The sequence below is a fragment of the Thalassophryne amazonica genome, chromosome 8 (genome assembly GCF_902500255.1).
Source record: "Thalassophryne amazonica chromosome 8, fThaAma1.1, whole genome shotgun sequence".
NCBI lineage: Eukaryota > Metazoa > Chordata > Actinopteri > Batrachoidiformes > Batrachoididae > Thalassophryne > Thalassophryne amazonica.
The window spans coordinates 88,622,766-88,647,815 of record NC_047110.1 but is presented as its reverse complement, the minus strand read 5'-3'; the positions used below and the strand labels follow the sequence as shown (position 1 = coordinate 88,647,815).

General features: G+C 41.8%; 1 protein-coding gene across 3 annotated transcripts in view; it reads left to right on the top strand.

The window, feature by feature from the left end:
* Positions 1–23,344, top strand: part of LOC117516055 — a 65,952-nt gene extending 42,608 nt beyond the window's left edge. For all 3 annotated transcript variants that reach the window (XM_034176934.1, XM_034176933.1, XM_034176932.1), the window contains 8 exons: positions 265–340; positions 1,556–1,586; positions 7,935–8,244; positions 11,037–11,186; positions 20,214–20,278; positions 22,011–22,210; positions 22,448–22,478; positions 22,781–23,344. In XM_034176934.1, the coding sequence (XP_034032825.1) occupies positions 265–340; positions 1,556–1,586; positions 7,935–8,244; positions 11,037–11,186; positions 20,214–20,278; positions 22,011–22,210; positions 22,448–22,478; positions 22,781–23,199 (1,282 nt within the window). In that variant the 3' untranslated portion in view covers positions 23,200–23,344. The remainder of the gene's footprint in view (positions 1–264; positions 341–1,555; positions 1,587–7,934; positions 8,245–11,036; positions 11,187–20,213; positions 20,279–22,010; positions 22,211–22,447; positions 22,479–22,780) is intronic.
* The last annotated feature ends 1,706 nt before the right edge of the window (positions 23,345–25,050 follow it).

Sequence of the window (25,050 nt, the reverse complement as noted above, 5' to 3'; positions counted from 1 at the left end):
GTGCTTTGAACATCTCCTAGATGGAAAACCAGTACAGAAGTGCAGACCTTTTTTCTGTAACCTCACTGTGTGGAAAAAAAAAGCACACCACCTGTTGTGACATGTTCAGAATGAGTTTTAAGGATCTCCAAGAGGAAAACATACATTTAGACAACTGTGTTTGATTATATTCACTGAAGGGATGAAATCAATCACCTGTATAATTTTAACATTTTAAAACAGTTTTATCTAATCTGTGCATTTCATTTGTTTGTCTTCGCACAGTGTTGTCGGCTGGTTTGTCTCAGGTCTGGGTCTGAAGATGCCTCAACCCATCACATCTCCCAAAGATAATGCCGAGGTACTTTTTTGGATTAAATGACTGCTGGAATTGTTCCTGATTATGCTGCAAAGCGGAGAAGCACGGTATTGTTTTCACGTGTGTGTGTGTGTGTGTGTGTGTGTGTGTGTGTGTGTGTGTGTGTGTGTGTGTGTGTGTGTGTGTGTGTGTGTGTGTGTGTGTGTGTGTGTGTGTGTGTGTGTGGACAAGACAACTTAAAAAGAGCTGGATGGATTTCCTTCAAACTTGGTGGGAATGTTACTTGGACAGAAGTACAGAGATGACTAGATTTTGGAGTAGTTTGGTGAAAGGTCAAGGAAAACATGGTCTTAAAAAATCTGGTTGTTGAGATATCCAAAAAAAATGTGCTGCTGAAAATCTGGATGAATGATGTAAAAAGTACATTGATCACCAACATATTTGTGATTGATTGGGATGAATGACTTCACAACAAAGTCACACAGAAGTCATATGATGAAGTCATACATATTTAAAAACACCTTTACAGGTGTGTATATTTACTTGTACATTTATATTGTGATGTGTAGAGTGTGCGTGTTATGCATCAGCAATCTGTTTTTTTTTATTATTAAACCCAAAAGCATGTAGAATGTAGGTTTAATGACCTGAAAACAAATGCAAATTGTGACCTTTAAACAGTGACTTTGTGAACACAGCTTTGGTCCTGATTGAGCCCAAGACAAACATGTGCAAACCAGCAAAGTGCTCATAGCATAAACATTAAGCACAGACCCACAGAACACAGACACGGAACTCTTGGTTTCTGGATGGAAAAATACACATGGAATGTCACCTTTAACATTGATCTGTAAAAATGACATTTCTGTGCTAAAAAGGTCTGTCTCTCTCACTGACCACATCTGCTCCTAATCCATCATCAATCTAGCAGGTGGCAGACACACATATACCGGATATTATGAAGACAAAGAAAATATGTTTTTGTTGTGTTGGTTTTTTTGTTTGTTTTTTAGAGCTGCTGATGCTGATTTAGAGTTTGTCAGATACTTTTGTCTTGATTTAAGTGCATTATTTAATTAGACAAGTTGCAAAATTAGCAGGCTTATTGTTTTTGAGTTATTGCGTTAACAGTCTGGAGTTTCACTGCATTTTAGACGGTACACACAAAGGCTTTTTTCCAATAAATGCAAGAATGCTTTAACATTTACTGATAGCAATTCCAAATCTAAAAATGCTGTTTCTTTATTTCTTTCTCAGTCTCAAGGTCCCTCTGACGCTCTTCAGAAAGGTGAGTTTAACGTTTTCTTCCCTGTTTTACAGCAGTAATATTGTAAACTCATTACACCAATTCACTGTTCAGATCAAGTGGATCTATTAAATATTTGTTTTCACTGTACAAACATCCTGAAAACTTTTTTGCGCTCCCAGATTGTGTTGGTTTTTATTGTATCAAGACTTGTGTTTTTAAAATATTGGGCGCAGCGTGCACTTTTTGTAAAGCACTGCATGTATGTTTTCTGTGTTTTGGAAGGTTTGAGGCAGACGGTCGGAGCCTAACTCAGTCCCTCTTCTCCTTCTGTTTCAGGGGGGACGGTGCTGCGAGCCCCTTAAACAGCAGGAAGAGACGGCTGAAGGTCGCTCCGATTCACTCCAACACAAACCACCAGGCACACTGTGCAAGGAAACCATTTGATTGTGCAGAAACTAGGCAGCTGTCAAAATAACAAGAATCTATTAAAAGTCTATTTAACTCACCTTACTGTACACACAGTGCAGCTCATATGAATGTATTACAACTTAAATGTGTGCAAAATATATGATATATAGCTAAAAATGCATATATTAACCATAAATGGCAGCTATGTTTATTACTGTGTTAGGTGCGTACTAAGTATAAACATATCTGTATTTATATTTAGTTACTACTTTATTGTGTTAAGTAAAATTTGATTTCAGCTTAGGTTGTGATCATATTACTGTACATACGCAGAAAATTTGCAATCAGGTTTCAGAGCATAAACTGAAAATTTAAGATTGCTGCATTTTATGTGAGACCAGTTTTGATCCACTTGATGTGCAGAATGTGATGTGGTGTTGTGGTCTTTCTCTCTAACTGATTTAGGAAAACAATGTGACTGTGTAGCAGAGATGTTTGAAGAATACATCCCTCTTTAATGTCTTGTAATGTGAGGATACTGTGAAGCTAATAAAGAATCAGAATGTTGTGAGCTTTGTGGTTTTATCGATAGAGTCCTTCGTACATAGGTATCAATCCAGCAGCCCGGGGGCTGGATAAGGCCAAGAACCAGTAGCTTGAGGCCCACAACATGCCTTACTGCATACTTACTTACTATATGGCCAGCTGAGTGGCTAAGATGCTGATTAAACAGCATGATTATTGCACAGGTGTGACTTGGACTATCCATCCATCCATCCATCCATTTTCTTCCGCTTTATCCGGAGTCGGGTCGCGGGGGCAGCAGTTCAAGCAAAGCCGCCCAGACCTCCCGATCCACACACACCTCTTCCAGCTCCTCCGGGGGAACCCCAAGGTGTTCCCAAGCCAGCCGAGAGACATAGTCCCTCCAGCGTGTTCTGGGTCTTCCCCGGGGCCTCCTCCCAATGGGACGTGCCTGGAACACCTCTCCAGTGAGGTGTCCAGGGGGCATCCGAAAAAGATGCCCGAGCCACCTCAGCTGGCTCCTTTCGACTTGGAAGAGCAGTGGCTCGACTCTGAGCTCCTCCCAAGTGACCAAGCTCCTCACCCTATCTCTAAGGGAGCATCACTGCAGACGCTGCACCGATCCGTCTGTCGATCTCACGCTCCATCTGTCCCTCGCTCGTGAACAAGACCCCGAGATACTTAAACTCCTCCACTTGAGGCGAGGACACTCCACAGACCTGAAGAGGGCAAGGCACCTTTTCCGGTCGAGAACCATGGCCTCGGATTTGGAGGTGCTGATTTTCATCTCGGACGCTTCACACTCAGCTGCAAGCCTCCCCAGTGCATGCTGAAGGTCCTGATTTGATGAAGCCAACAGAACCACATCCTCCGCAAACAGGAGAGATGAGATTCTGTGGTTCCCAAACCGGACCCCCTCTAAACCCTGGCTGTGTCTAGAAATTCTGTCCATAAAGGTGTTGAACAGAACCTGTGACAAAGTGCAGCCCTGGCGGAGGCCAACGTGCACTGGAAACAGGTGTGACTTACTACCGGCAATGCGAACCAAGCTCCTGCTGCGGTCGTACAGGGACCGGATAGCCCTTAACAAAGGGCCCCGGACCCCGTACTCCTGGAGCACCCCCCACAGGGTGCCCAGAGGGACACGTTTGAACACCTTCTCTAGATCCACAAAACACATGTGGACTGGTTGGGTGAACTCCCATGAACCCTCAAGCACCTGATGGAGGGTGTAGAACTGGTCCAGTGTACCGCAACCAGGATGAAAAGCATACTGCTCCTCCTGAATCCGAGGTTCGACTATCGGTCAAATTCTTCTCTTCAGTACTCTGGAATAGACCTTACCAGGGAGGCTGAGGAGTGTGATCCCCTATAGTTGGAACACACCCTCCGGTCCCCCTTCTTAAACAGAGGGACCACCACCCCGGTCTGCCAATCCAGAGGCACTGTCTCCGACTGCCACGTGATGCTGCAGAGGCATGTCAACCAAGACAGTCCCACAACATCCAAAGACTTAAGGTACTCAGGATGGATTTCATCCACCCCAGGAGCCTTGCCACCGAGGAGCTTTCTGACCACCTCTGTGACTTGGGCCTGGGTGATGGATGAGTCCACCTCTGAGTCCCCAGTCTCTGCTTCCTCTTCGGAAGACGTGACGATGGGATTGAGGAGATCCTTGAAGTATTCCTTCTGACTTCTACTTGGACTATTACGCTCTTAAATGTGCAGTTCTAATCACACAACACAATGTCACTGATGTCACACATTTTGCTGGCTGCATTTATGTCCAACCCATTTCACTACCATAAGCAGCCTCTAACATTGTTTCTAACTAGCCTCACAACTGCACACCACATTAACCACCGCAACCCAGGAACTACAAGGCTGTATTTGCATTGCGTCCCATGGGACCTGGTGGGACCCAATGCAAATCTTGCAGGAGCGAGTGGTCAGAACTTCACTGCGGGTGGGAGTGGAAGGCTAAAAATAAACACTGCGGTAAAATAAGTGACAAGATGACTCAGTCAACAAAGGAGAATAGTGTAAATTAAGTATGCATGTCCACATGCTACTTTCATCTTAAATAACTTAACAGGAGCAACGAACAGAGAGACACAGACTCGCTGCACTGTTGTTTGTGTCTCTCTGTGTGTCACAACAAAGCAAGTAACTGAACTGTCACATGAAACTTTAACATTAAACTGAAAACAATCAAATATTAACGCTATTTCTGATCAGTGCGCCAAAAGACATACAGGCCAGGGATTCAGTGAAACAAACGATCCCATGAATTTCTTTATTAATAGCCTAAATGATTTGTTTTCTCCCGCCAGATGGGAGACAACACAAAATCATTGCATCTCTATTATTGTGCACTCAGTGTTTCGCAGGTGTGAGCGGGACTAGACACACCCATTGCAGGTGCAGGTGGGAATGGTCAGAATTTCAGCAGGAGTGGGACAAAGATATAGTCCTGTGCATGGCTCTACCAGGAAACACATCCAGGGTCTCGTTTTACATTGACCTGGGCAGGATAAATGAAGCCCGAACATCGACAAGCTCCGCTAACAGGCTAACCTTGATTCAGGCCTTTATTAAATCATACTTTTTGGGGGCTGAGCAGTGGCTCTTATAATGGTTTTGCTTTGGTCTATCCATTAAAATTTATGACCTGCTTATTTAATAAGAATTAACCATGCAACAAACCATATTATTGCTGATATTTGTAATAAAATGCTTAAAACAAGATGGACCTTCACAGCAGCTGCAGCCTGACAGCACACGAGGGTAAAGAAAAGTCAACAATAAGTTATGACTCCAAGCAGCCACACCTCTAACGTCTTAGGGCAGGGGTATTCAGCTCCTTCCAGAAAGGGCCTAGAGGGTGCAGGTTTTCTTTGCATCCACCCACTCCACCAGTTTAAGTTGAGTGATTTTAATCACTTTGTGCACATAGAATCAGAGTTCATTAATTTTCTATACCTGCTTACTCCAATTAAGGGTCATCAGAATCAGAATCATAATTTCTTTATTGTCCCGTAAAGGGAAATTAGTGTTGCAGCAGGAGCACACAAAAGACAAGGTACACAAAGTCAATAATATAACAATATTAACAGTGAAAATAAGACCCAACTAAAAGTCTAAAATCAAACATAATAAAAACAATACCCATACAATGTCAAGTATTCAATCCAGAATCCATGCCAAAACAAAGTATTGTAAAAGTGCAATATGTGGATGTGCAAATAAGCAATAGTAGTGCAAAATAAACAAGAACATCAAAGGCTAATTGCCATTAAGTAATGAAATTGCACTGGGGATAAACGAGACCTGAAATCTTTTAGTCCTCCTCATAGGAGCCCTAAAACGACGGCCTGAGGGCAGAAGTTCAAACTCTTTTTTTCAGTGGGTGATTAGGACAATGTAGAATAACATTAGCCTTTCTCAGGACCAGTCTGTTATAAATAGACATTACCCCGGCCTGCTGACTTCCTGAGATTTTTCCAGCAGTTTTGACAAGACTGCCGAGACGACTCATTGGAACAATTAAAATTTCCAAACCATGTAGCAATACAAAAAGTCAAAACCAAATCGATTCAATAAAACTTCTATAAAAGAGAGTCATCATCTCAGAAGAAACCTGGAAGGTTCTCATCTTCCTCAAAAAGAACAATCTTTGCTGAACGTTTTTGAAGATACCATCAACATGAGGTTCGAAGCAAAGTTTATTATCAAAGACCACACCCAAATATTTGTAGCTCTCCACCATCTCAACATCAGCATCTTTAATAACAGTTGGTGATGGAAAAGAGGTAGACTTCCTAAAATTAATAATCATATCTTTAGATTTTGACACATTCAACTCCAGAAAAGACTCCTCACACCAAGAGACAAAGTCATCAACAGCAGGTCCATGGTCCTGCTCATCTCCCTGAAGAAGACTAACAATAACTGTATCATCAGCAGACTTTAAGATGTGTCTGTTACTGACACTGCTACGGCACTCATTAGTGTACAAAATAAAGAGCAGGGGTGACAAGCAACAACCCTGAGGAGAGCCAGTAGAAGAGGACAGCACATGAGAAAAAACACCGTTAACTCTCACACACTGTGACCTGTGAGTTAAAAAGTCAGTTATCCAACTAATCAGGTGAGGATCAAGTTTAAAATGATGGAGGAGCCTATCAGCAAGCAGAAAGGGTTGGATGGTATTGAATGCTGAGGAAAAGTCTATAAATAAGAGTCTGGCTGGCATGTGTCTTCTGCCCCTCCAAATGCCTAAACAAAAAGTGCAAAAATGTTACCACTGCATCCTTGACACCTCTGTCAGTTCTGTATGCAAACTGCAGTGGGTCAAGCTGTTGTTCAACATACAACAAAATTTCCGACCTGATGATCTCAAAAGTCTTCATCACTAAAGACGTCAAAGCTACAGGCCTGAAATCATTAACTACTTTGGGGGAGCCACTCTTTGCTATTGGAACAATAACTGAATGTTTCCAAAGCTTATGTACATTGTGCAGCTCAAGAGACAGTGAAAAAATATAATGGAAAATGCTGCTCAGCTGATCCGCATAGGGTGGCTGGAGCTTATCCTAGGAGTCAAAGGGCAAGAGGCAGGGTGCACCCTGGACAGGATGCCAGTCTATCACAGGGTCATGCATTTATTTATTTATTTTAGATTTTGCATTCTAACCAAGGGGTATTTCTATTAGTTTATTTCATTAGTGATCATTACACCCATGTGTGGTAACACAAGCAGTGACGTTTTATTCTGCCCTGTGTCTCCCAGAACAACTTAGCTCACAAGGCTTTGATCTGATTTGGACCAAAGTTGGTGGAATAATTGAAGGTCAGCCAAAGATGAAGTGATTTTTCATTTTGAGAAAAATTATTTAAAATTCAAGGTCACGGGTAAAGGCGCTGCTATACTGTACAGGGAATAATTACAAAGGCTAGTTTAAGGAATTAGTTAAAATTGTTTAAAACACCTATGCTTACCATAAACATTTACACTAAATTGTATATCACATTTGACCTTGGTTGGCCTTGAAGGGCCAAGATCACAAGTGTTTACCTCAAACAGTTTGGAGCCACTCTAGATTAAACATGTTGGAAAGGTTGTATGTTCATCAAGGGTGAAGTACTTTAATTAGAGATGATCAAAGCCACATAGGACTGTATATTATATTAGAATTATTTTTGCATGAACTGGTGTCAAACATAAGGCACTTTCTTGATGTCCCTTATTGTTTGGGATTGATGAGGCAGGGTGGGTGGCAAGAGGCCCCTGTGGTCCCACGACAGGCTGGGCATTTCAGCATCGTCTCACAGTGTGTACAGTATGAGCAAATCAGCCCTCGTTAAAACCCAACAATGATGATGTCCAACGACAGACACGGTAGCGGCATTATTTCCCGTAACAGATCAAACCTATTTGTCACCTTTTCGTAGCTACATCCAAGCTCCAACCTGAAATGACCCTGGACGACATGGATACAGGCCGTGAGGGGCAGCAGAAACAAGAGAACCAGTCCAAAGCATCGGCGATCACATTACTGGCTGAAGTACACGAGCAGCAAGTGTCACAGCAGACGGCGTCCATACTGTCCCAACAGTGCAGCGGCGGTAACTACAAAGGTGCAGAGAACACGACAAAAGTCTGTCAGGAAGATGCTGAGACGCAGACAGGACGCTGGACGCCTTTTATTGAAAGTATCAAGAAGGAGGCTGAAGGTGTGGCTTTGGCTACCATGGAAGAACGGTAAGGCCAACGGAGGACGAGCTGTAGGCTAGTTTAATGTTCAACACGGCACCTCTGCAACCTCTTTCTGACAAACACACTCAGTCTGTATATGCTATCCAGTCTACGATAAAGTCTTCCTCCTGCTGTCTAGGCTGCCGTCCTCACACAGCAAAATCCTCTGTGTTAATTCAGCTTGCATAGTGTTGAAGTTACACATTCAATAGTACTAAAATATAATAGCATAGTTATAATAATAACTATAATATAACTATAATATAATAGCATATAGCAAGTTTTTGACAATTGCAATGTACAACTTGCACTTTCACTATAAAACTTATGAGAGGATATATATATATATATATATATATATATATATATATATATATATATATATATATATATATATATATATATATATATATATATATGGATGGATGGATGGATAGTTTTATTATCATTGTCATTGCAACAACGAGATTTCCACACTCACATTCCACAGAAAAACAGCAATTAATCCACAATTATTACTTGTTTACAGTAATAATGGCACACATCAGAATTAAGACAACACATATACATTTGACACTGTTTATGTGCACTAAACTTGAAACAGTCCGTTTTCCAAATTGAGGCGATGTGAGTGTGCGGTAGCCGCTGCAACTGGAGTCGCGCCTCCGCCAGCTTGGGGGGAACGGGGACCTGCCGCAGCTAAAAACCGTGCAGCCCCCGCAGGGGAAGGGGTGGCGTGAGTGGTGGCCGGGATGGGGTGTGTGATGGGGGAGCTGGAAGGGAGGTGAAGGGAAAAATGGAGTATGCTTCAGTCTTGTCCATGTGTAAGTCTGTCAGTTTATTGTCTTTGTGGGTTGAGATAAGAATGGAGCCGAATAATCTCACCAAGGCCTGAGTAAATTCCTCTGGAGGTAAACAGTGGGCAATTTGTCCTTCAGCCTTGATAAGCCTGGAGTGTTGTGATTGAGCAGTGAAAAACACTTTTTAACAGTTCCATTTGAACAACCAAATCCCAATTATGAATTAAGAATATTCCCAATTATGAATTAAGAATATTCACCGGCGTCCGAAACCTACAACTTCAACTGCAAGGCACGTATCTGCTCCAAGATGTCATCCAATTTGCATCTGCGTTCAAGAGTCATCGCAGTCTGAGAATGCACCACCTTGCCAACCTCGTTAATCATGACGGACAAGCGAGGGGCCGTGGTCCTTGATGCTGCTGTCAATTGCCAATTTTCCGGTAGATCAGGGCAGCACATAAGCCAAAAGGTACCAGCCCTGCTACCATAAGAGCAAAAATGAATAAATCCTCGACGTCCTCAACGGAGAAAGGCACCAAGCATGCCACACGCCAAGAGCCCCAGGAGTTGAGAACATAGCCCGCAGGATACGTTCCATCTGGGCAGGTAGGATCCCCCGGTCCTGACCTTCTTGTAGAAAAAATGGTGTCAATAGCATTCAGAGACCAGCTGATCAATTCCATGGTTAATCGATATTAACCATGTCCAATATGGTTAGTAGTCCAATAGTCCAATAGTAGTCCTATATATATATATATATATATATATATATATATATATATATACACATGGTTCTGCAGACTGGGTTTCACAAATTAACTTACACGTGTAGCAAGAAATGTCTTTTTTCACTCAACAAGGTTAAATTGCACTTAACTCAAAACTGATATGTCTGACTCTGAGAAACACATGTAACACCGTGCAAGGATTAACACAGAGATTATTGCCACAACACTTGGAGCATTATAATCAACTCTGAAATATTTGAGTGTCATTTTTAAAGCTACAATATGGAGAATTTAGGGGTGTTTATGGTATAAATAGAATATAGCATTCATAACCATCTGTTCATTAGTGTATAATTACCTCCAATAACAAGTCTATGCATTTTCATAAGCTTAGAATGAGCCCTTCATATTCACATGGAAGCGGGTCCCTCCATAGAGGCAGCCATGTTGGGGCGCTTTGCCGATAGAGCAACCCAAAAGGGACATACATACTTCACCTTTGGAATTTTGCAGCGTGAGCAGAAGAGTGAAGGGGAAAAAAAGAAGATGAATCAGTGGTTGCTCCTCTATACATTGTGTGTTGGTAGGTCGTGAAGGCTAACAAGTTTGAGTAAATGGACTGCATTAATATAGCATTTTTCCATCTGCATCAGAAGCTCAAAGTGCTTTACAATTATGCATCACATTCACACAGACACACTCACATCAGGCAGCTGCCATGCAAGGTTCTCACTACACACTGGGAGCCACTAGGGGATTAAGGACCTTGCCCAAGGGCCCTTAGTGATTTTACAGTCAGGCTGGATTTTGAGCAGAGGATCCTCTGGTCTGAAACCCAACGCTTAACCACTACACCATCACCTCCTTGTGATGTCTGAGTACCCTTTGTTGTGAAATGAAAGCTCATACATATTGCTTACCACAAGATGAGGCAATGGAACACGAATCTCAAAGAAGCAAAAATGTAAAGAGAAACAAAATCACGACCAGTGACGGCATAATGCAATCTGCAACCTCACCACTAGATGACAGTAAATCCTACACGTTATTGCGTAATTGGAGCAAGCAAGTACAGAAAATGAAAGAATGACACTTCCTCTAATCTGTAGCATAACATTAAAAATTTCCCATTTTTTATTCCATGAATTGCTCTGATTTTTAAGATGATACGATGATGTCACAGTAAATGTCTAAAAAGGTTGTCTGGAATTGAATTTGACATGTTTAGCAGCGTATATTTGCATGTGAGTGCTTTGTCTCTCTGTAGTTTGCTGCAAGAGCGCGTGGAGATGGCACGTGTGGCCGAGGAAGTAGCCAGACAGACAGCCGAGATGGCCATCAGACAGATGACAAGGGATGCACAGTCAATCAAACTCTCACTGGGGAGTCAAGACCTGCAGCTGGAACATGAAACTGAGTAAGAATTTGTACTTTAGTACTCACAAGTTGCTAAGAGTTAGAGTCATTGAGCACGTGCACATATTTTGATATGATAAGCCTTGGATTATAGTCACATACCTTGTAAAGGAGTCTGAAAAGTGATTTGATTTTTCATTTATTTTTAAGGTGTTGGCATTTTAAGAGTTAATATAGCAGCCAACTATTTTCTATGCAAAGGTTTAGTGGCTTAATGGTGTAATGACACAACACTCCATCTGTGCTTTGAGCTTTTCTGCCCCATTTACAGTCTGTTCTGACCATGCGTGCAAGTTTAGTGCATGAAATTTTTGTGTGCGCACATTGCATGTGCCCCGTGAAACCATCGCCCCTCTTCCCATTTATAAAGAAACAGCAGTGTTCACTACTTTTTCATTTCTATTTATTTGTTTAGTTTTTTATTTCAAAATTGTGGACACCAGTAGCTTTCAAGAAATGGTCTAGCAATCACATGTAGATGCTAAAAAGGTTTCTTACCAACAATGTGGGCTTACTTGAATTCATGTAAACACATACAGAGCTGTTAGACCAATTAAGACTCCAACTACCAATAGTTCTGCTCAGTGCCGAGGAGGCAGTGAGGTAGGTTGGGGAGGAGTGGCTGAGGAGGGAAACTCTGTTTACAGGCTGAACCATATACTGTATATATACTGGACAAAGCCTGCGTGATGTCACCCATTGGTTTTCTAGAGAGAAAAAGCCAGAACACACCCCTCTCTTTGAGACTGAAACTGCCAGCTAACAGGCTAGCGTTGGTTCAGATGTGTATTAAATCATGTTTTTGTAGACTGTACAATGGTTCTCCTCATGATTTACTTTGGTGTGGACATTAAAGGTTATGCGCCGCTTATGTAATCAGTACTTCAATGGATGAAGCTACCAACAGCTGCTTTAACACCGTTAGCATTCAACATTAAATCTAACTAGAATTTCACTCAGCGTGAATATTGCAACAGAGACTTCTTAGACGATCTCATAGAATGTTTTATTGCACAAGTTGCATTATTCCAGGTGTTTGTAATATACGAGGTCTGTGAGAAAAGTATCGTACCTTTTTATTTTTTTCAAAAACTATATGGATTTGATTCATATATTTTTATGTCAGCCAAGCTTGAACCTTTGTGCGCATGCGTGAGTTTTTCCACGCCTGTCGGTTGCGTCATTCGCCTGTGGGCAGGCTTTGAGTGAGCACTGCTCCACCCCTCTCGTCGTTGTTTCATTGCGAGGAAATGGCGGAATGATTTGGGCTTTTTTTCCATCAGAATCTTTTCAGAAACTGTTAGAGACAGGCAGCTGGAAACCATTTGAAAAATTTATCTGGCTTTCTGTGAAAATTTTACGGGCTTCACAGAGAATAAGGAGTGTTACTACAGCTTTAAGGACGGCCCACAATGGCGCACGGCGCGCTGTGCTCCGAGCCGCCATCGAGAGGCAGAAAACACCACATCATTTCTAAACGTGCCTATCTCGGCTTTCAGTGCTTACCAGTCGAGTGACTATAAGAGAAATTGTGTAGAGCTGGGCATGTCTCAACTTGTCCCCTGGCACTCCAAAACGGAGGTGTTCCTTTGTCTCACTTCATCAGCGAATTGGTCGTGACGCGCGAAGCCTCCGCGCGGTTTTCCATGACAAAATCTCTTGTTAAAAGTGAAATCTGCCGGAAAATGGCTGATGTCCAGCTCTTGTGATAACCAGAGAAATTGCACACGATGGTCCCGGCTCCACACAGCCATCCATTTAGAAAGTAGAGGCTTGCTTGCCTCTACTGGTGGTTGGCTCTCACTGCGGTATTGTATCACTTCCTGTTCCGGAGCACAGCGGTGTTTTGCTGCATCTGTTAGCTGTTTAATCTGCGCAGTTAGATTGCTCTAGTTACCTAGATAACGATTTGCTTCACAGTGTAATCTTCACGTGCCTTAACTAAAGCACTCCCTCTGCTGAATCACCTCTAAATTATTTACACATTATTCACTTTGTGTGTTTTTAGGAATCCGCTAGCTTAGCGCAGCTACTAGCTCTTAGCCAGTTTAGCATGGCGGCTTCTCCTGTCTCTCCCGCACTTTTCTGCTCTGGGTGTGAAATGTTTAGTTATTCCTCGGCCTCCTTTAGCAGTAATGGTACTTGTAATAAGTGTAGCTTATTCGTAGCTTTGGAGGCCAGGCTGGGCGAATTGGAGACTCGGCTCCGCACCAGTGGAAAATTCTACAGCTAGCCAGGCCCCTGTAGTCGGTGCGGACCAAGGTAGCTTAGCCGCCATTAGTTTCCCTCTGGCAGATCCCGAGCAGCCGGGAAAGCAGGCCGACTTGGTGACTGTGAGGAGGAAGCGTAGCCCTAAACAGAAGCCCCGTGTACACCGCCAACCCGTTCACATTTCTGTTTTTCCCCACTCGGCGACACACCTGCCGAGGATCAAACTCTGGTTATTGGCGACTCTGTTTTGAGAAATGTGAAGTTAGCGACACCAGCAACCATAGTCAATTGTCTTCCAGGGGCCAGAGCAGGCGACATTGAAGGAAATTTGAAACTGCTGGCTAAGGCTAAGCGTAAATTTGGTAAGATTGTAATTCACGTCGGCAGTAATGACACCCAGTTACGCCAATCGGAGGTCACTAAAATTAACATTGAATTGGTGTGTAACTTTGCAAAAACAATGTCGGACTCTGTAGTTTTCTCTGGGCCCCTCCCCAATCGGACCGGGAGTGACATGTTTAGCCGCATGTTCTCCTTGAATTGCTGGCTGTCTGAGTGGTGTCCAAAAAATGAGGTGGGCTTCATAGATAATTGGCAAAACTTCTGGGGAAAACCTGGTCTTGTTAGGGCAGACGGCATCCATCCCACTTTGGATGGAGCAGCTCATTTCTAGAAATCTGGCCAATTTTCTTAAATCCTCCAAACCGTGACTATCCAGGGTTGGGACCAGGAAGCAGAGTTGTAGTCTTACACACCTCTCTGCAGCTTCTCTCCCCCTGCCATCCCCTCATTACCCCATCCCCGTAGAGACAGTGCCTGCTCCCAGACTACCAATAACCAGCAAAAATCTATTTAAGCATAAAAATTCAAAAAGAAAAAATGATATAGCACCTTCAACTGCACCACAGACTAAAACAGTTAAATGTGGTCTATTAAACATTAGGTCTCTCTCTTCTAAGTCCCTGTTAGTAAATGATATAATAATTGATCAACATATTGATTTATTCTGCCTTACAGAAACCTGGTTACAGCAGGATGAATATGTTAGTTTAAATGAGTCAACACCCCCGAGTCACACTAACTGCCAGAATGCTCGTAGCACGGGCCGAGGCGGAGGATTAGCAGCAATCTTCCATTCCAGCTTATTAATTAATCAAAAACCCAGACAGAGCTTTAATTCATTTGAAAGCTTGACTCTTAGTCTTGTCCATCCAAATTGGAAGTCCCAAAAACCAGTTTTATTTGTTGTTATCTATCGTCCTCCTGGTCGTTACTGTGAGTTTCTCTGTGAATTTTCAGACCTTTTGTCTGACTTAGTGCTTAGCTCAGATAAGATAATTATAGTGGGCGATTTTAACATCCACACAGATGCTGAGAATGACAGCCTCAACACTGCATTTAATCTATTATTAGACTCAATTGGCTTTGCTCAAAATGTAAATGAGTCCACCCACCACTTTAATCATATCTTAGATCTTGTTCTGACTTATGGTATGGAAATTGAAGACTTAACAGTATTCCCTGAAAACTCCCTTCTGTCTGATCATTTCTTAATAACATTTACATTTACTCTGATGGACTACCCAGCAGTGGGGAATAAGTTTCATTACACTAGAAGTCTTTCAGAAAGCGCTGTAACTAGGTTTAAGGATATGATTCCTTCTTTATGTTTTCTAATGCCATATACCAACACAGTGCAGAGTAGCTACCTAAACTCTGTGAGATAGAGTATCTCATCAATAGTTTTACATCCTCATTGAAGACAACTTTGGATGCTGAAAAAGAGAGCTTTAAATCAGAAGTGCCTGACTCCGTGGTATAACTCACAAACTCGCAGCTTAAAGCAGATAACCCGTAAGTTGGAGAGGAAATGGCGTCTCACTAATTTAGAAGATCTTCACTTAGCCTGGAAAAAGAGTCTGTTGCTCTATAAAAAAGCCCTCCGTAAAGCTAGGACATCTTACTACTCAGGTCCCATCTTATCTTAGGGACCTCATAGTACCATATCACCCCAATAGAGCGCTTCGCTCTCAGACTGCAGGCTTACTTGTAGTTCCTAGGGTTTGTAAGAGTAGAATGGGAGGCAGAGTCTTCAGCTTTCAGGCTCCTCTCCTGTGGAACCAGCTCCCAATTCGGATCAGGGAGACAGACACCCTCTCTACTTTTAAGATTAGGCTTAAAACTTTCCTTTTTGCTAAAGCTTATAGTTAGGGCTGGATCAGGTGACCCTGAACCATCCCTTAGTTATGCTGCTATAGACTTAGACTGCTGGGGGGTTCCCATGATGCACTGAGTGTTTCTTTCTCTTTTTGCTCTGTATGCACCACTCTGCATTTAATCATTAGTGATTGATCTCTGCTCCCCTCCACAGCATGTCTTTTTCTTGGTTCTCTCCCTCAGCCCCAACCAGTCCCAGCAGAAGACTGCCCCTCCCTGAGCCTGGTTCTGCTGGAGGTTTCTTCCTGTTAAAAGGGAGTTTTTCCTTCCCACTGTCGCCAAGTGCTTGCTCACAGGGGGTCGTTTTGACCGTTGGGGTTTTTACGTAATTATTGTATGGCCTTGCCTTACAATATAAAGCGCCTTGGGGCAACTGTTTGTTGTGATTTGGCGCTATATAAATAAAATTGATGAATTGATGAATTGATGAAATTAGCTTAGATGAAACACCTCACGTTTTACCTTGGAACCTACTGTCTAATTTAAAAAAAATGTTAATTCCAGCTTCAACAGTATCTGTATTAATCAAAATACAGTCCAGTGAAATACCTAAAATTTTGTGTTTTGAGTGTAAAATCTGCACACTTCTTCACACAGCCATGCAAATTCAAATGCAAGGTCCGTGAAGAGATTCAAGAGATTCAAAGCTTTTATTGTCATATGCACAGTATGCGATATGGATCACATGACTCTTCTGTTATCTCTCTTATTGGTGAAAGTGATGTTGTTGCAAATATCCTTTTGGTACAACCTTCCCCGGTCTCCCCTACTAGCTAACAAATCATATCACCTTCCAGTAAAAGTGTAACTCTTTACCATCACACATCACCAAAATTTACATTTTATATTACAGTTATATTTTATATTTTGTATGTTCTCAGACAAAGCAACTGCTCTTAAGTAGCGTTTATCTTGAATTTTTAACCACAAATCTTAAATAAATAAATAAATACATACATAAACCATGATTAACTTAGTGATTGAGTTTACCACCTTAAGTCTGAAGTATTTACAATTCATTTATGTAAAAGAATTTGTCAAATGTGCCCTGCTGGATCATGTACATACAAAAATACATTATGCAGCCGCTGTAGAAATGTTAAATATTTATATTTACATTTTTTTAACCATTTAGATCCTATAAGGAAAGGTCATCAAATTTCACACTGAAATTAAAACCACCTGGGGCTTTTTCAACATCCAAAAAAAAAAAAAAAAAAAAGTGCATCAGTTTATTTTTTATTATAGATGTAATAAAATATATATTTGTGTATCAGTTTATTTTTTATTATGGGTGTAAGTTGTATAATCATTCAGCCCAGTTCAAATAAATAAATAAGACCCAATATTGCTGTGCTATTCATATCTGAGTGTACGTAAACCTGTGACCACTTTTGTGTTATTATTATTGTTATTATTATTATTCGTAGTAATAGTTGTAATGGTATTCACAGTAGTTCAACCCTCAGTGGTAATGTTACATTCTGATCTTGTGGGTTTCTCTTTGTACGCTGCCTCAGCATCATCCTTGTATCATAGCAACCATAGCTTCCCTTGGCAACAACCCCCCTCACAACAGTTCCCCTGGTAACTGAGAGCACTCACTGCTTTTCACATCTGTAAGTACGGAGCTAAACAGTGGAAACGTAATGGACTCTTTTCCGCTGCTCTTTGTTTAAATTTACAAAAACGTGCCCTGATCGGATTTGCATTGATCCCACTACAAGTTGATCAGACTCGACCTGTCGGGACCTTGTTTGTCAGGATTATCGACCTTATCACCTGGGGTGAATATGTGAAGGTTAAGTAATCATTTACTTTCTTTATGTTTTTTCACGTTCTAAACATGGTTGGGTTTGATGGCTCTTTTAGCCAACTCTAATTTTATTACTCCTGTAATTTAGAACACAGAAACCATTCCCGTTACTCCAAAGTCTCTTTATGTCTTTAGCAGCAGAAAGAGCTGAGAAGATGCTGGTTTACTCGAGTAAAGTTCTCACTTCTAGGTTTCCTGGCATCAACGTGTGATAATCTTTACCCTTTTGGGCCCTAACAAAATCTTTGATTTAAAGGGATAAGTCTGGGTGACTGATTACATGTGCACACGCTGACCAGAAAAATAGACACGGTTGAACAAAACCTACTTAAAATATCCCATTTTTGTTAAGTTACTTGGGTGTTGACAGTTTTATGACATTGCAGGTTTAAGAAACTGTACAGTGCTGTGAATGTATTGAAGATGGCTCCTTCTATAAAGCCAGATATTCCTCAATTAACCCAAAATTCTGAAAATGACTCATTGATAAAAGTTGTAAAAGTAATTCCATCAATTTCTGGAATCCAGTGAAATCTGACATAGTGAATTAAAACTGAATCTGAAAAAGAACTTTATATAGAAGTAAAGTAGAAGTCCTGACTGTACCACTCATATTGATTGGCAAACTGAAATGTGAACAGTTCAGCAAAATTAACATTGAAGAGTTCAGATGCAAAACCTTGTAAATCCAAAAAACAAGACAAAAAAAAAAAAAAAAACAACAGAATTTTACTTGTGGCCTATATGCATGTGACTGCTTAGGTAACTCACTGTGTAAAATATGACAGAATTTGGACATACCATTTTCATTTTTTTGCTGGAAATCTGTGTCTCATGCATTTTCCTGTAAAACCTAATTTTCATTGCATTTTTCTTTGTTAAAAATGGAATTACAAAGTTCTGTATCTGAAATCTTCATTTTTATCCAGGGTGTATGTAAATGTATTGTTAAGGTTAGGGGTCCTGAACGGGACCAAACAGTACTTGGCGATGGACTTAAACGCAAGGGAGGAAGAAACGGAACAGAATATGAATGCAAAGAGATTTATTTACAAGAAACCAGAGAATAAAGTTGAGCGGTTTAGGTGGCCTGCTGAGGTGAGGGTCAGCCCGCTCATAGCAGTGGAAATCTGGGTGCTGCAGGATTCAGCATGTCTACAGTCTTGAAGTATAACGTCAACGAAGGTTCAAGGACCAGGGTCAGGTGGAACGCTCGCCTCTGAAACCAGGAACTAGGGGAGAAGACCACACAGAATGAGTGAAATGCACTCGTAACGCTGAAGCCTCAGAACAGTCACAGAACATAAAACAGTCTTAACACAGAATGCTTTGGAGGTCAGGAAATAAAGTTTACTGTTCAGGAATTGTTCATAGTTCATAAGTTGTATCCAGTGGTCAAGGGTCAATTACTGCACGTTGTGACACAGTTCCAATTAAACAGGACTTGATACAGCTGGGTTCTCAGTTGTTTGATATCAGAATTCATGCAGTTCTTAGGCAGGAGAGTTCTTGAAATAGTTCTTTATCATAGCACAGTCACAAATAGGACCGAGTGAGAATGGGATCCCACTAAGACGAGGAGGAATTTAACTGGCATGTAGTTGAGATGTGCTTTGTGCTGAGAGCCGAGGAGTTCCAAAGTGATGTTGCTGTGCAGGTAGTCAGGAGCCAGGGTGGCACGGGAGCCACTCAGGATGGCATCTGGAAGACCAGGAAAGACAATTCACTCTAATATGGGAATTAGAGAGTGGGCCAGATACCTTGAGTGTAGGTGCGGGAAGCTCCGATGTCTTAGGGGCATGGAAGCAGCAGGAAGATGCGGTCAAGGTCACAGGGAGGCAGTCAGGCTTGGTCCTCATGGAATGGTCTGCATACACATCTGACCTCATGGCACAGACAGGAGATGAACACCATCTGGCTTCATGGCATGGAGAAACAATCAAGAATCCGGCCAAAATAAAATACCAGCCTGGGATTACATAGCCCGCTCCTCATCAACCGCATATGCACAGCAGGTGAGTGACTGTCATCAGCAGAGATGTGCAGCAGGTGAGAAACAGCTCAGATTGCGCCATCTGGAGGAAAAACTCAGAACTACACCCAGGGTAAAAAAAATTTAATTAAAGAGAGACAGGGCAGAGGCTAACCATGACACATATGTCTGCATCTGTAACTATCAACTGTGTAACACACAATATCTACAAGGTAAGTGCATTATAGTAGTTTCTGAGTTATTGACAAAAATAGATCGGGTGGCTATGTGGTATAGGAGTGGTAGATCTACTCCCAATATGTAGACCTGGGTTCGATTCCTGGTGAGGGCTTTATGCTAGCAATCCGTCCAACTGTAAATGGGTACCAGGCCTGGCTGGTGAAGTAACTTGCAACAGACTGGTGTTCCATTCAGGGGAAGTTGTTGACTCTCATCCTGGTTATGTCAACCTTTCATCCATTATAGAATCCTAGAATAAGCACTGGGTCCTGTATAGGATTTACATTTTAATGAGAAGAACACATATGAATGAGTATGACTTAGATGGTAGTGGATGTCACCTGCAGATTGATGCTTAGATCCATTTGTGTGTCAAAATGTTCCTGACTGCTCTGATGAAAGCTGTGGAAGAAGCTATGGTGTAAATTCTGTAGTAAATTCTAAATATCACTGACATTGTGGATCCTGCTGTGTTCTAATAGGCCTCTGCAACAACTGAGGCAGTCATCATGGTATCAGTTACCCTGACAGGTTAATCTACCAGCTACTTTCTCCTCTTTTCTGTCCTATAGGCAGGAAGAGACAGTTGCTGAAGAGGAGAGAGAGGAGACTGAGGAATCCACTGTCAAAGGACCAGGTGAAGATGATTCAGACAGAAAATAAATGCTCCTTTTCTCAGGGATCACATCCTTGTAGACATTAATACAACTGCAAACTAACTGCAGCACGCCTTACCTTAAAGGGACGTCAGTTTATAATCTGCCATATCAGGTCTCAGATTCTACTTTCAGTCCAGTGAAGACATTAAAACACTTTTGTACAGCAGTTCTCAGTAATACTTATTGGGTGAAATCGCTTGACAAGTAATCCCCCCAGGGGCTTTATTATTTTTCTGTTTGGATTCACATCATCAGGAAGAAACTTGAGAAACATGCACTTATGTCACTAATGGTTTCTATTGTGGTGTCACTACTCTGAGGTAGGACTAGAATGGCATTCAAACACACAATAAAGAGGATACTTCCTCCAACAGTTCTACGATCTATGAAAACAGCCTGCCCTTGTGAAAATGCCTATTGGAGCATGTCCAATGCAGTTTTGCTGTTTACACTTAATCAGAGTGTAAAGTAAAGGTTGCAAAGAGATTGTATTTACTCACAGCATTATCCATGGCTACTATGGGTGAAACATGAATTAAACCAATCAGAATTTCATCTGTCATTTCCTTTAACAACTGGGTGTGCTGTAACCTTCTGCATTACTATTTATATAGTGAAAGTTTTTTTTTTTTTTTCTGGCTGGCAAGGAAACAGTTCTGTGCACAATGTGTAAAAAATGTGCAAGCAGCAGCAGCCACCAAAGCTCCCTGAAGTGAAGCAATGAAGCAAATGAAGCACTAAGGTGAAATGTTGTATTTTTCCATTAGTGTTTACTTTTATCCCATTTTTATATATGTTTTCAGTTCAATTATTGTTGAATATGCTAATGTGCATCCCTGTGGGTACAACTGGAGTGTACATGCATCCATCATAAACCCACCGGTAGTATTTAAGGAGTGTGGGAATATGTTGCTATTTAAATGGCAGAACAACTGTGCTCGAATTTAGACCAGGTTTTTTTTTTTTGTCGATTGTGCAATCACGTTCTGCTACATAATGCACCAACATTGCACCTGGTCTCATTTTAAGTCGAACACGCACATCTGGGACAATGTTGCACAGGATGTTAAAATGACAATAGTATTGGTAGTATTTTCTTCAGACAAGTCAGGGGGTGGATACATGAACATTTCCAAGTCAGTGAATATGTCCTGAACTTTATTTACATCAGTTATGAAGAAATAGAAATAGTATGGCACTCTATGGTAAATCTGCATGGAGTAGACGGTTCTCAAAAACTGAGTGACTGTGCAAGAAGGAGAAGAGTGAGGAAAGCCACCAAGACACCCAGGCAACCCAGAAGAAGTTATAGGCTTCTGTGCATGTGCAGTGCATGTTTTGCATTTTGTATCACCAGTTACAGCATCATGATGAAGTGGTGTAGAGGAGGATTGTCTTTCATCAAAACATCAAATCTAAGCTTGCATCTCAGATGTACCTTCTGGCAAATTGTAGCTGAACTTTTTAAGAAATTTTAAAAACTGAACCTGTAAAGTGTTCACAAGCCAGCTTGCAAAAGTTTGGAAAACCTACATAATTTAGCACTGGTTATGTGGAATCTTAGCAAATCAGTCCCATTATATTTCTGTATCATTCTGTCAATACCTTTATGTTTCTGGTTCTAGCATTAAAAAGCAGCATATTTTATAAATGTATATCTCATCATAATAGTTAAATCACTTTAAATAAAATTTTCTTTTTTTAATTTAGAGCCAGAGGAGGAAGCAGAGCCACGGACTTGCACGACTCCACCGACATGTTCTGAATCTGTAAAGAGTTCCAAGGTGCAACCTCAACCACAACAAGAGACAGACAACCAGGAATCAGGACCAAACACTGAGCCTGTAACCCAGCAGCCACAGAAATCAGAGGACAGTCAATGTACCAACGCTGACAAAGCTGGAGAAAAAGTAAAGTCCCCTCACCACAGGAACAATATTTCATCTCACTACTTACTTTATGACCTTATAAGTATATGACTATATATTCATCTGAAAGTAACTAATCTCATTTAGAATACTACTAGTTTCTTTGCAGTCAGTTGTTTCACATTTGAAGAGGGTTCTTGATCCCAAGTCACCGACTTGAATGCGTAGGAGACATGATAGACCCAAAGAAGAAATGATAACACTTTGTGTTCTTTGCAGGAGGAGGAGCCTGCTGGGGAGGGCTGTGATGGTGCGTTCTCTCTCATTTTTTTCTTCACCAACAAAATCTTTCTCAAAGTGATAACTCTAAATGTGTCATTGTGTTTGAGGAGTCTGTCTGATATGTTCTACTTCATGATTTTGTTGGTTCAAGTGTCTCCGATTAGTACTGCAGACATGGTCTGGTTTATACCAAGACAATTGTCAGTCTTCCCATCTAGAAGAATTCTGACACTGTCATTATGACTGATGTCTTTGGTTGAACATTCACTGTGCTCCATGTTTATCTTGACTATGCTTTATCTCTTGACTATCCACCTGTCTCCTCTATAGCTCGAGTCAGCTGTGACGCATTTAAGACCTGCCTGATGCGCATTCCTCACACCTCTGAGTGCCTCAGCAACATCAGCGCATTCTTCAAAGAGAACGGCATCTCTGCTCCCAAAATACCGTCCATGCCTAAGCTACCTACCCAGCTCTCTGATATTACCAAGTACCTCCCTTCCCTCCCTCCAGAATTGCGCCAAGAGCTGTCCCAAATCCGACTCACACAAGTACCCAGAAATATTGTTCAGACTGTGACTGAATTTCTGCCCAAGAGTTCTGAAGGTTCAAGTGACCTCAGTCTGCCCAGTCTCTCACAGAATTTTTCAAGCATCCAACAGAAATTTTCCAAAATTCCTAGCCAAACTCAACAATACCTCAACAACATCAGGAACCGCCTTAACAGCCTTATGCCTCAAGATGTCTAAAAAACAGCAACAGAAAAAACAGAACAAAAAGAAGACTCAACAAACCTTAGAACTCAACCACATTGCTCGACACTCCCCTCTTCCTCCCCCACTTTATCCTCAGGTTATGTCCCGCTCCCCATCTCCATCTTCACCCAATGGCAGCACCCTGGACTTGCCCAATGTGCCATCCTACCCCCGCCTACCGCCCATTGTCAGCCTCCCAGCTAAAGAGCTCAGCTCACCGCCTTGTCAGCTGTCAGGTCTCTCTAACCCAGCGTTCTACATTGAAGAAGACTCAGAAATTTCAGCAATAGCACCCACAGGTGAACCTGACACAGTGGACAAAAGAAGTTGCCAGTTGCATACTGTGTTCATACCTGAACTCAGACATTACAAACCCATACAAGTTCAGTCAGACTAATCTAATTCTCACATTCAACAAAAAGCTACAAGTGTAAGTTAAACATCATTTAAGAATGAAAAGGAAACATCTAACAGCTGAGTTCAGATGTCATGGCGAATTCACTGACAGTGTTCAGGAGTCTGAACATGCTGTCAGAATGAAAGCCAGCTGTTTTATGATGTAGATTTGTGTTCGTTTTGTGTTGTGTCTCAGATCACTTTGTTAATTTGAAAGTTAGAGCTTAGAGTCAGGAAACTGCAGAGAAACAGATGGCTACCAAAATGCAGCGACATGCTGCTGTAATATCCTGTGCCAGTGTATCATGAGCCAGATTATCCACACACTGAATGACCTCCCAGATGTGTACGCTAGTCCTCTCATCTTGGAGGACACCTGTGGCCCAGCAGTTAGACTCTTTTGCATTAGACCAATGTAGGTGCTGTTAAATCCGCTTCTTGCCAGTGCTTGTTTACTCCCTGCTTTGCAGTACTGTGTTATAATATCCATGTTGTACATGCATGACTTATAATGTTGCATCTGTCCAGGATAATTTCTATATACCTCACATGTATTTCTGCCAGATCTAAAACAATTGCTAATTTTGTATATCAGTATTTTTCAACCCTGGTCCACTGAAACCTCCAGCACGGACCATTTTCCAGCTCTCCCTGGTCAACTCACACCTGATTAACAAAGTCTTGTGTTTTCTAATTCTTGATTAGCAGAGCCAGTTAGCTATGGCTGGATCAGGAAACGATTCACTTATCACAGCAATGACATCCAGTGTGCGGGTCCTCAGCTGTTGAGGATGAGAGAAGCCTGAGAAGAGCTTATGAGGTCACTGGACAGAGGTGTTTAGTGATGCCATTATCTTTGCAGGAGAACGAATGTCCAAGTCTTTATGGTCCTGGTGCGTCCTGTCTTACTGTATGGTTGTGAGAGTTTAATGCCAACCAGTGACTTTAGGCAATGAGGGGATGTCTTTGGTACTAGGGCTCTTTGGAGGATCTTTGGATCTACTGTTGGAATGGCTTTGTCTCAAATGAACAGCTATTTATGGTCACTTAGATGAGGTGTGCGGCTTGCATTGTGAGCAAATGTCAGCTATAGTATTTGGCCAGGTGGTGCATGATCGAGCAAGAAAGTGCCTCAGTGTTTTGAGGACTGCAGTAGGTGGATATAGCTGAAGGGACACCCATGTTTCACCTGGCTGGGGCAGATAGTTACTTTTGAGAAGTGGAGATGGACTGCTTGTTTTCCTTGGTGGTCCAAGGCAGCTCTGTAATATGGTGGATGGTGTAACACGCAACACCAATGGTGTTCCCAGACCTGACATCAGGAAGAAATGAAATCTTATAGTGCTGGAGGTCCCTGGGGACCAGGATGGAGGAACACCTCTGTCCAATAACAGGTAAACATACCGTGTCTGTTTTCTCTCCAGAGTCCGCCGGTGTCAATGTAGATGA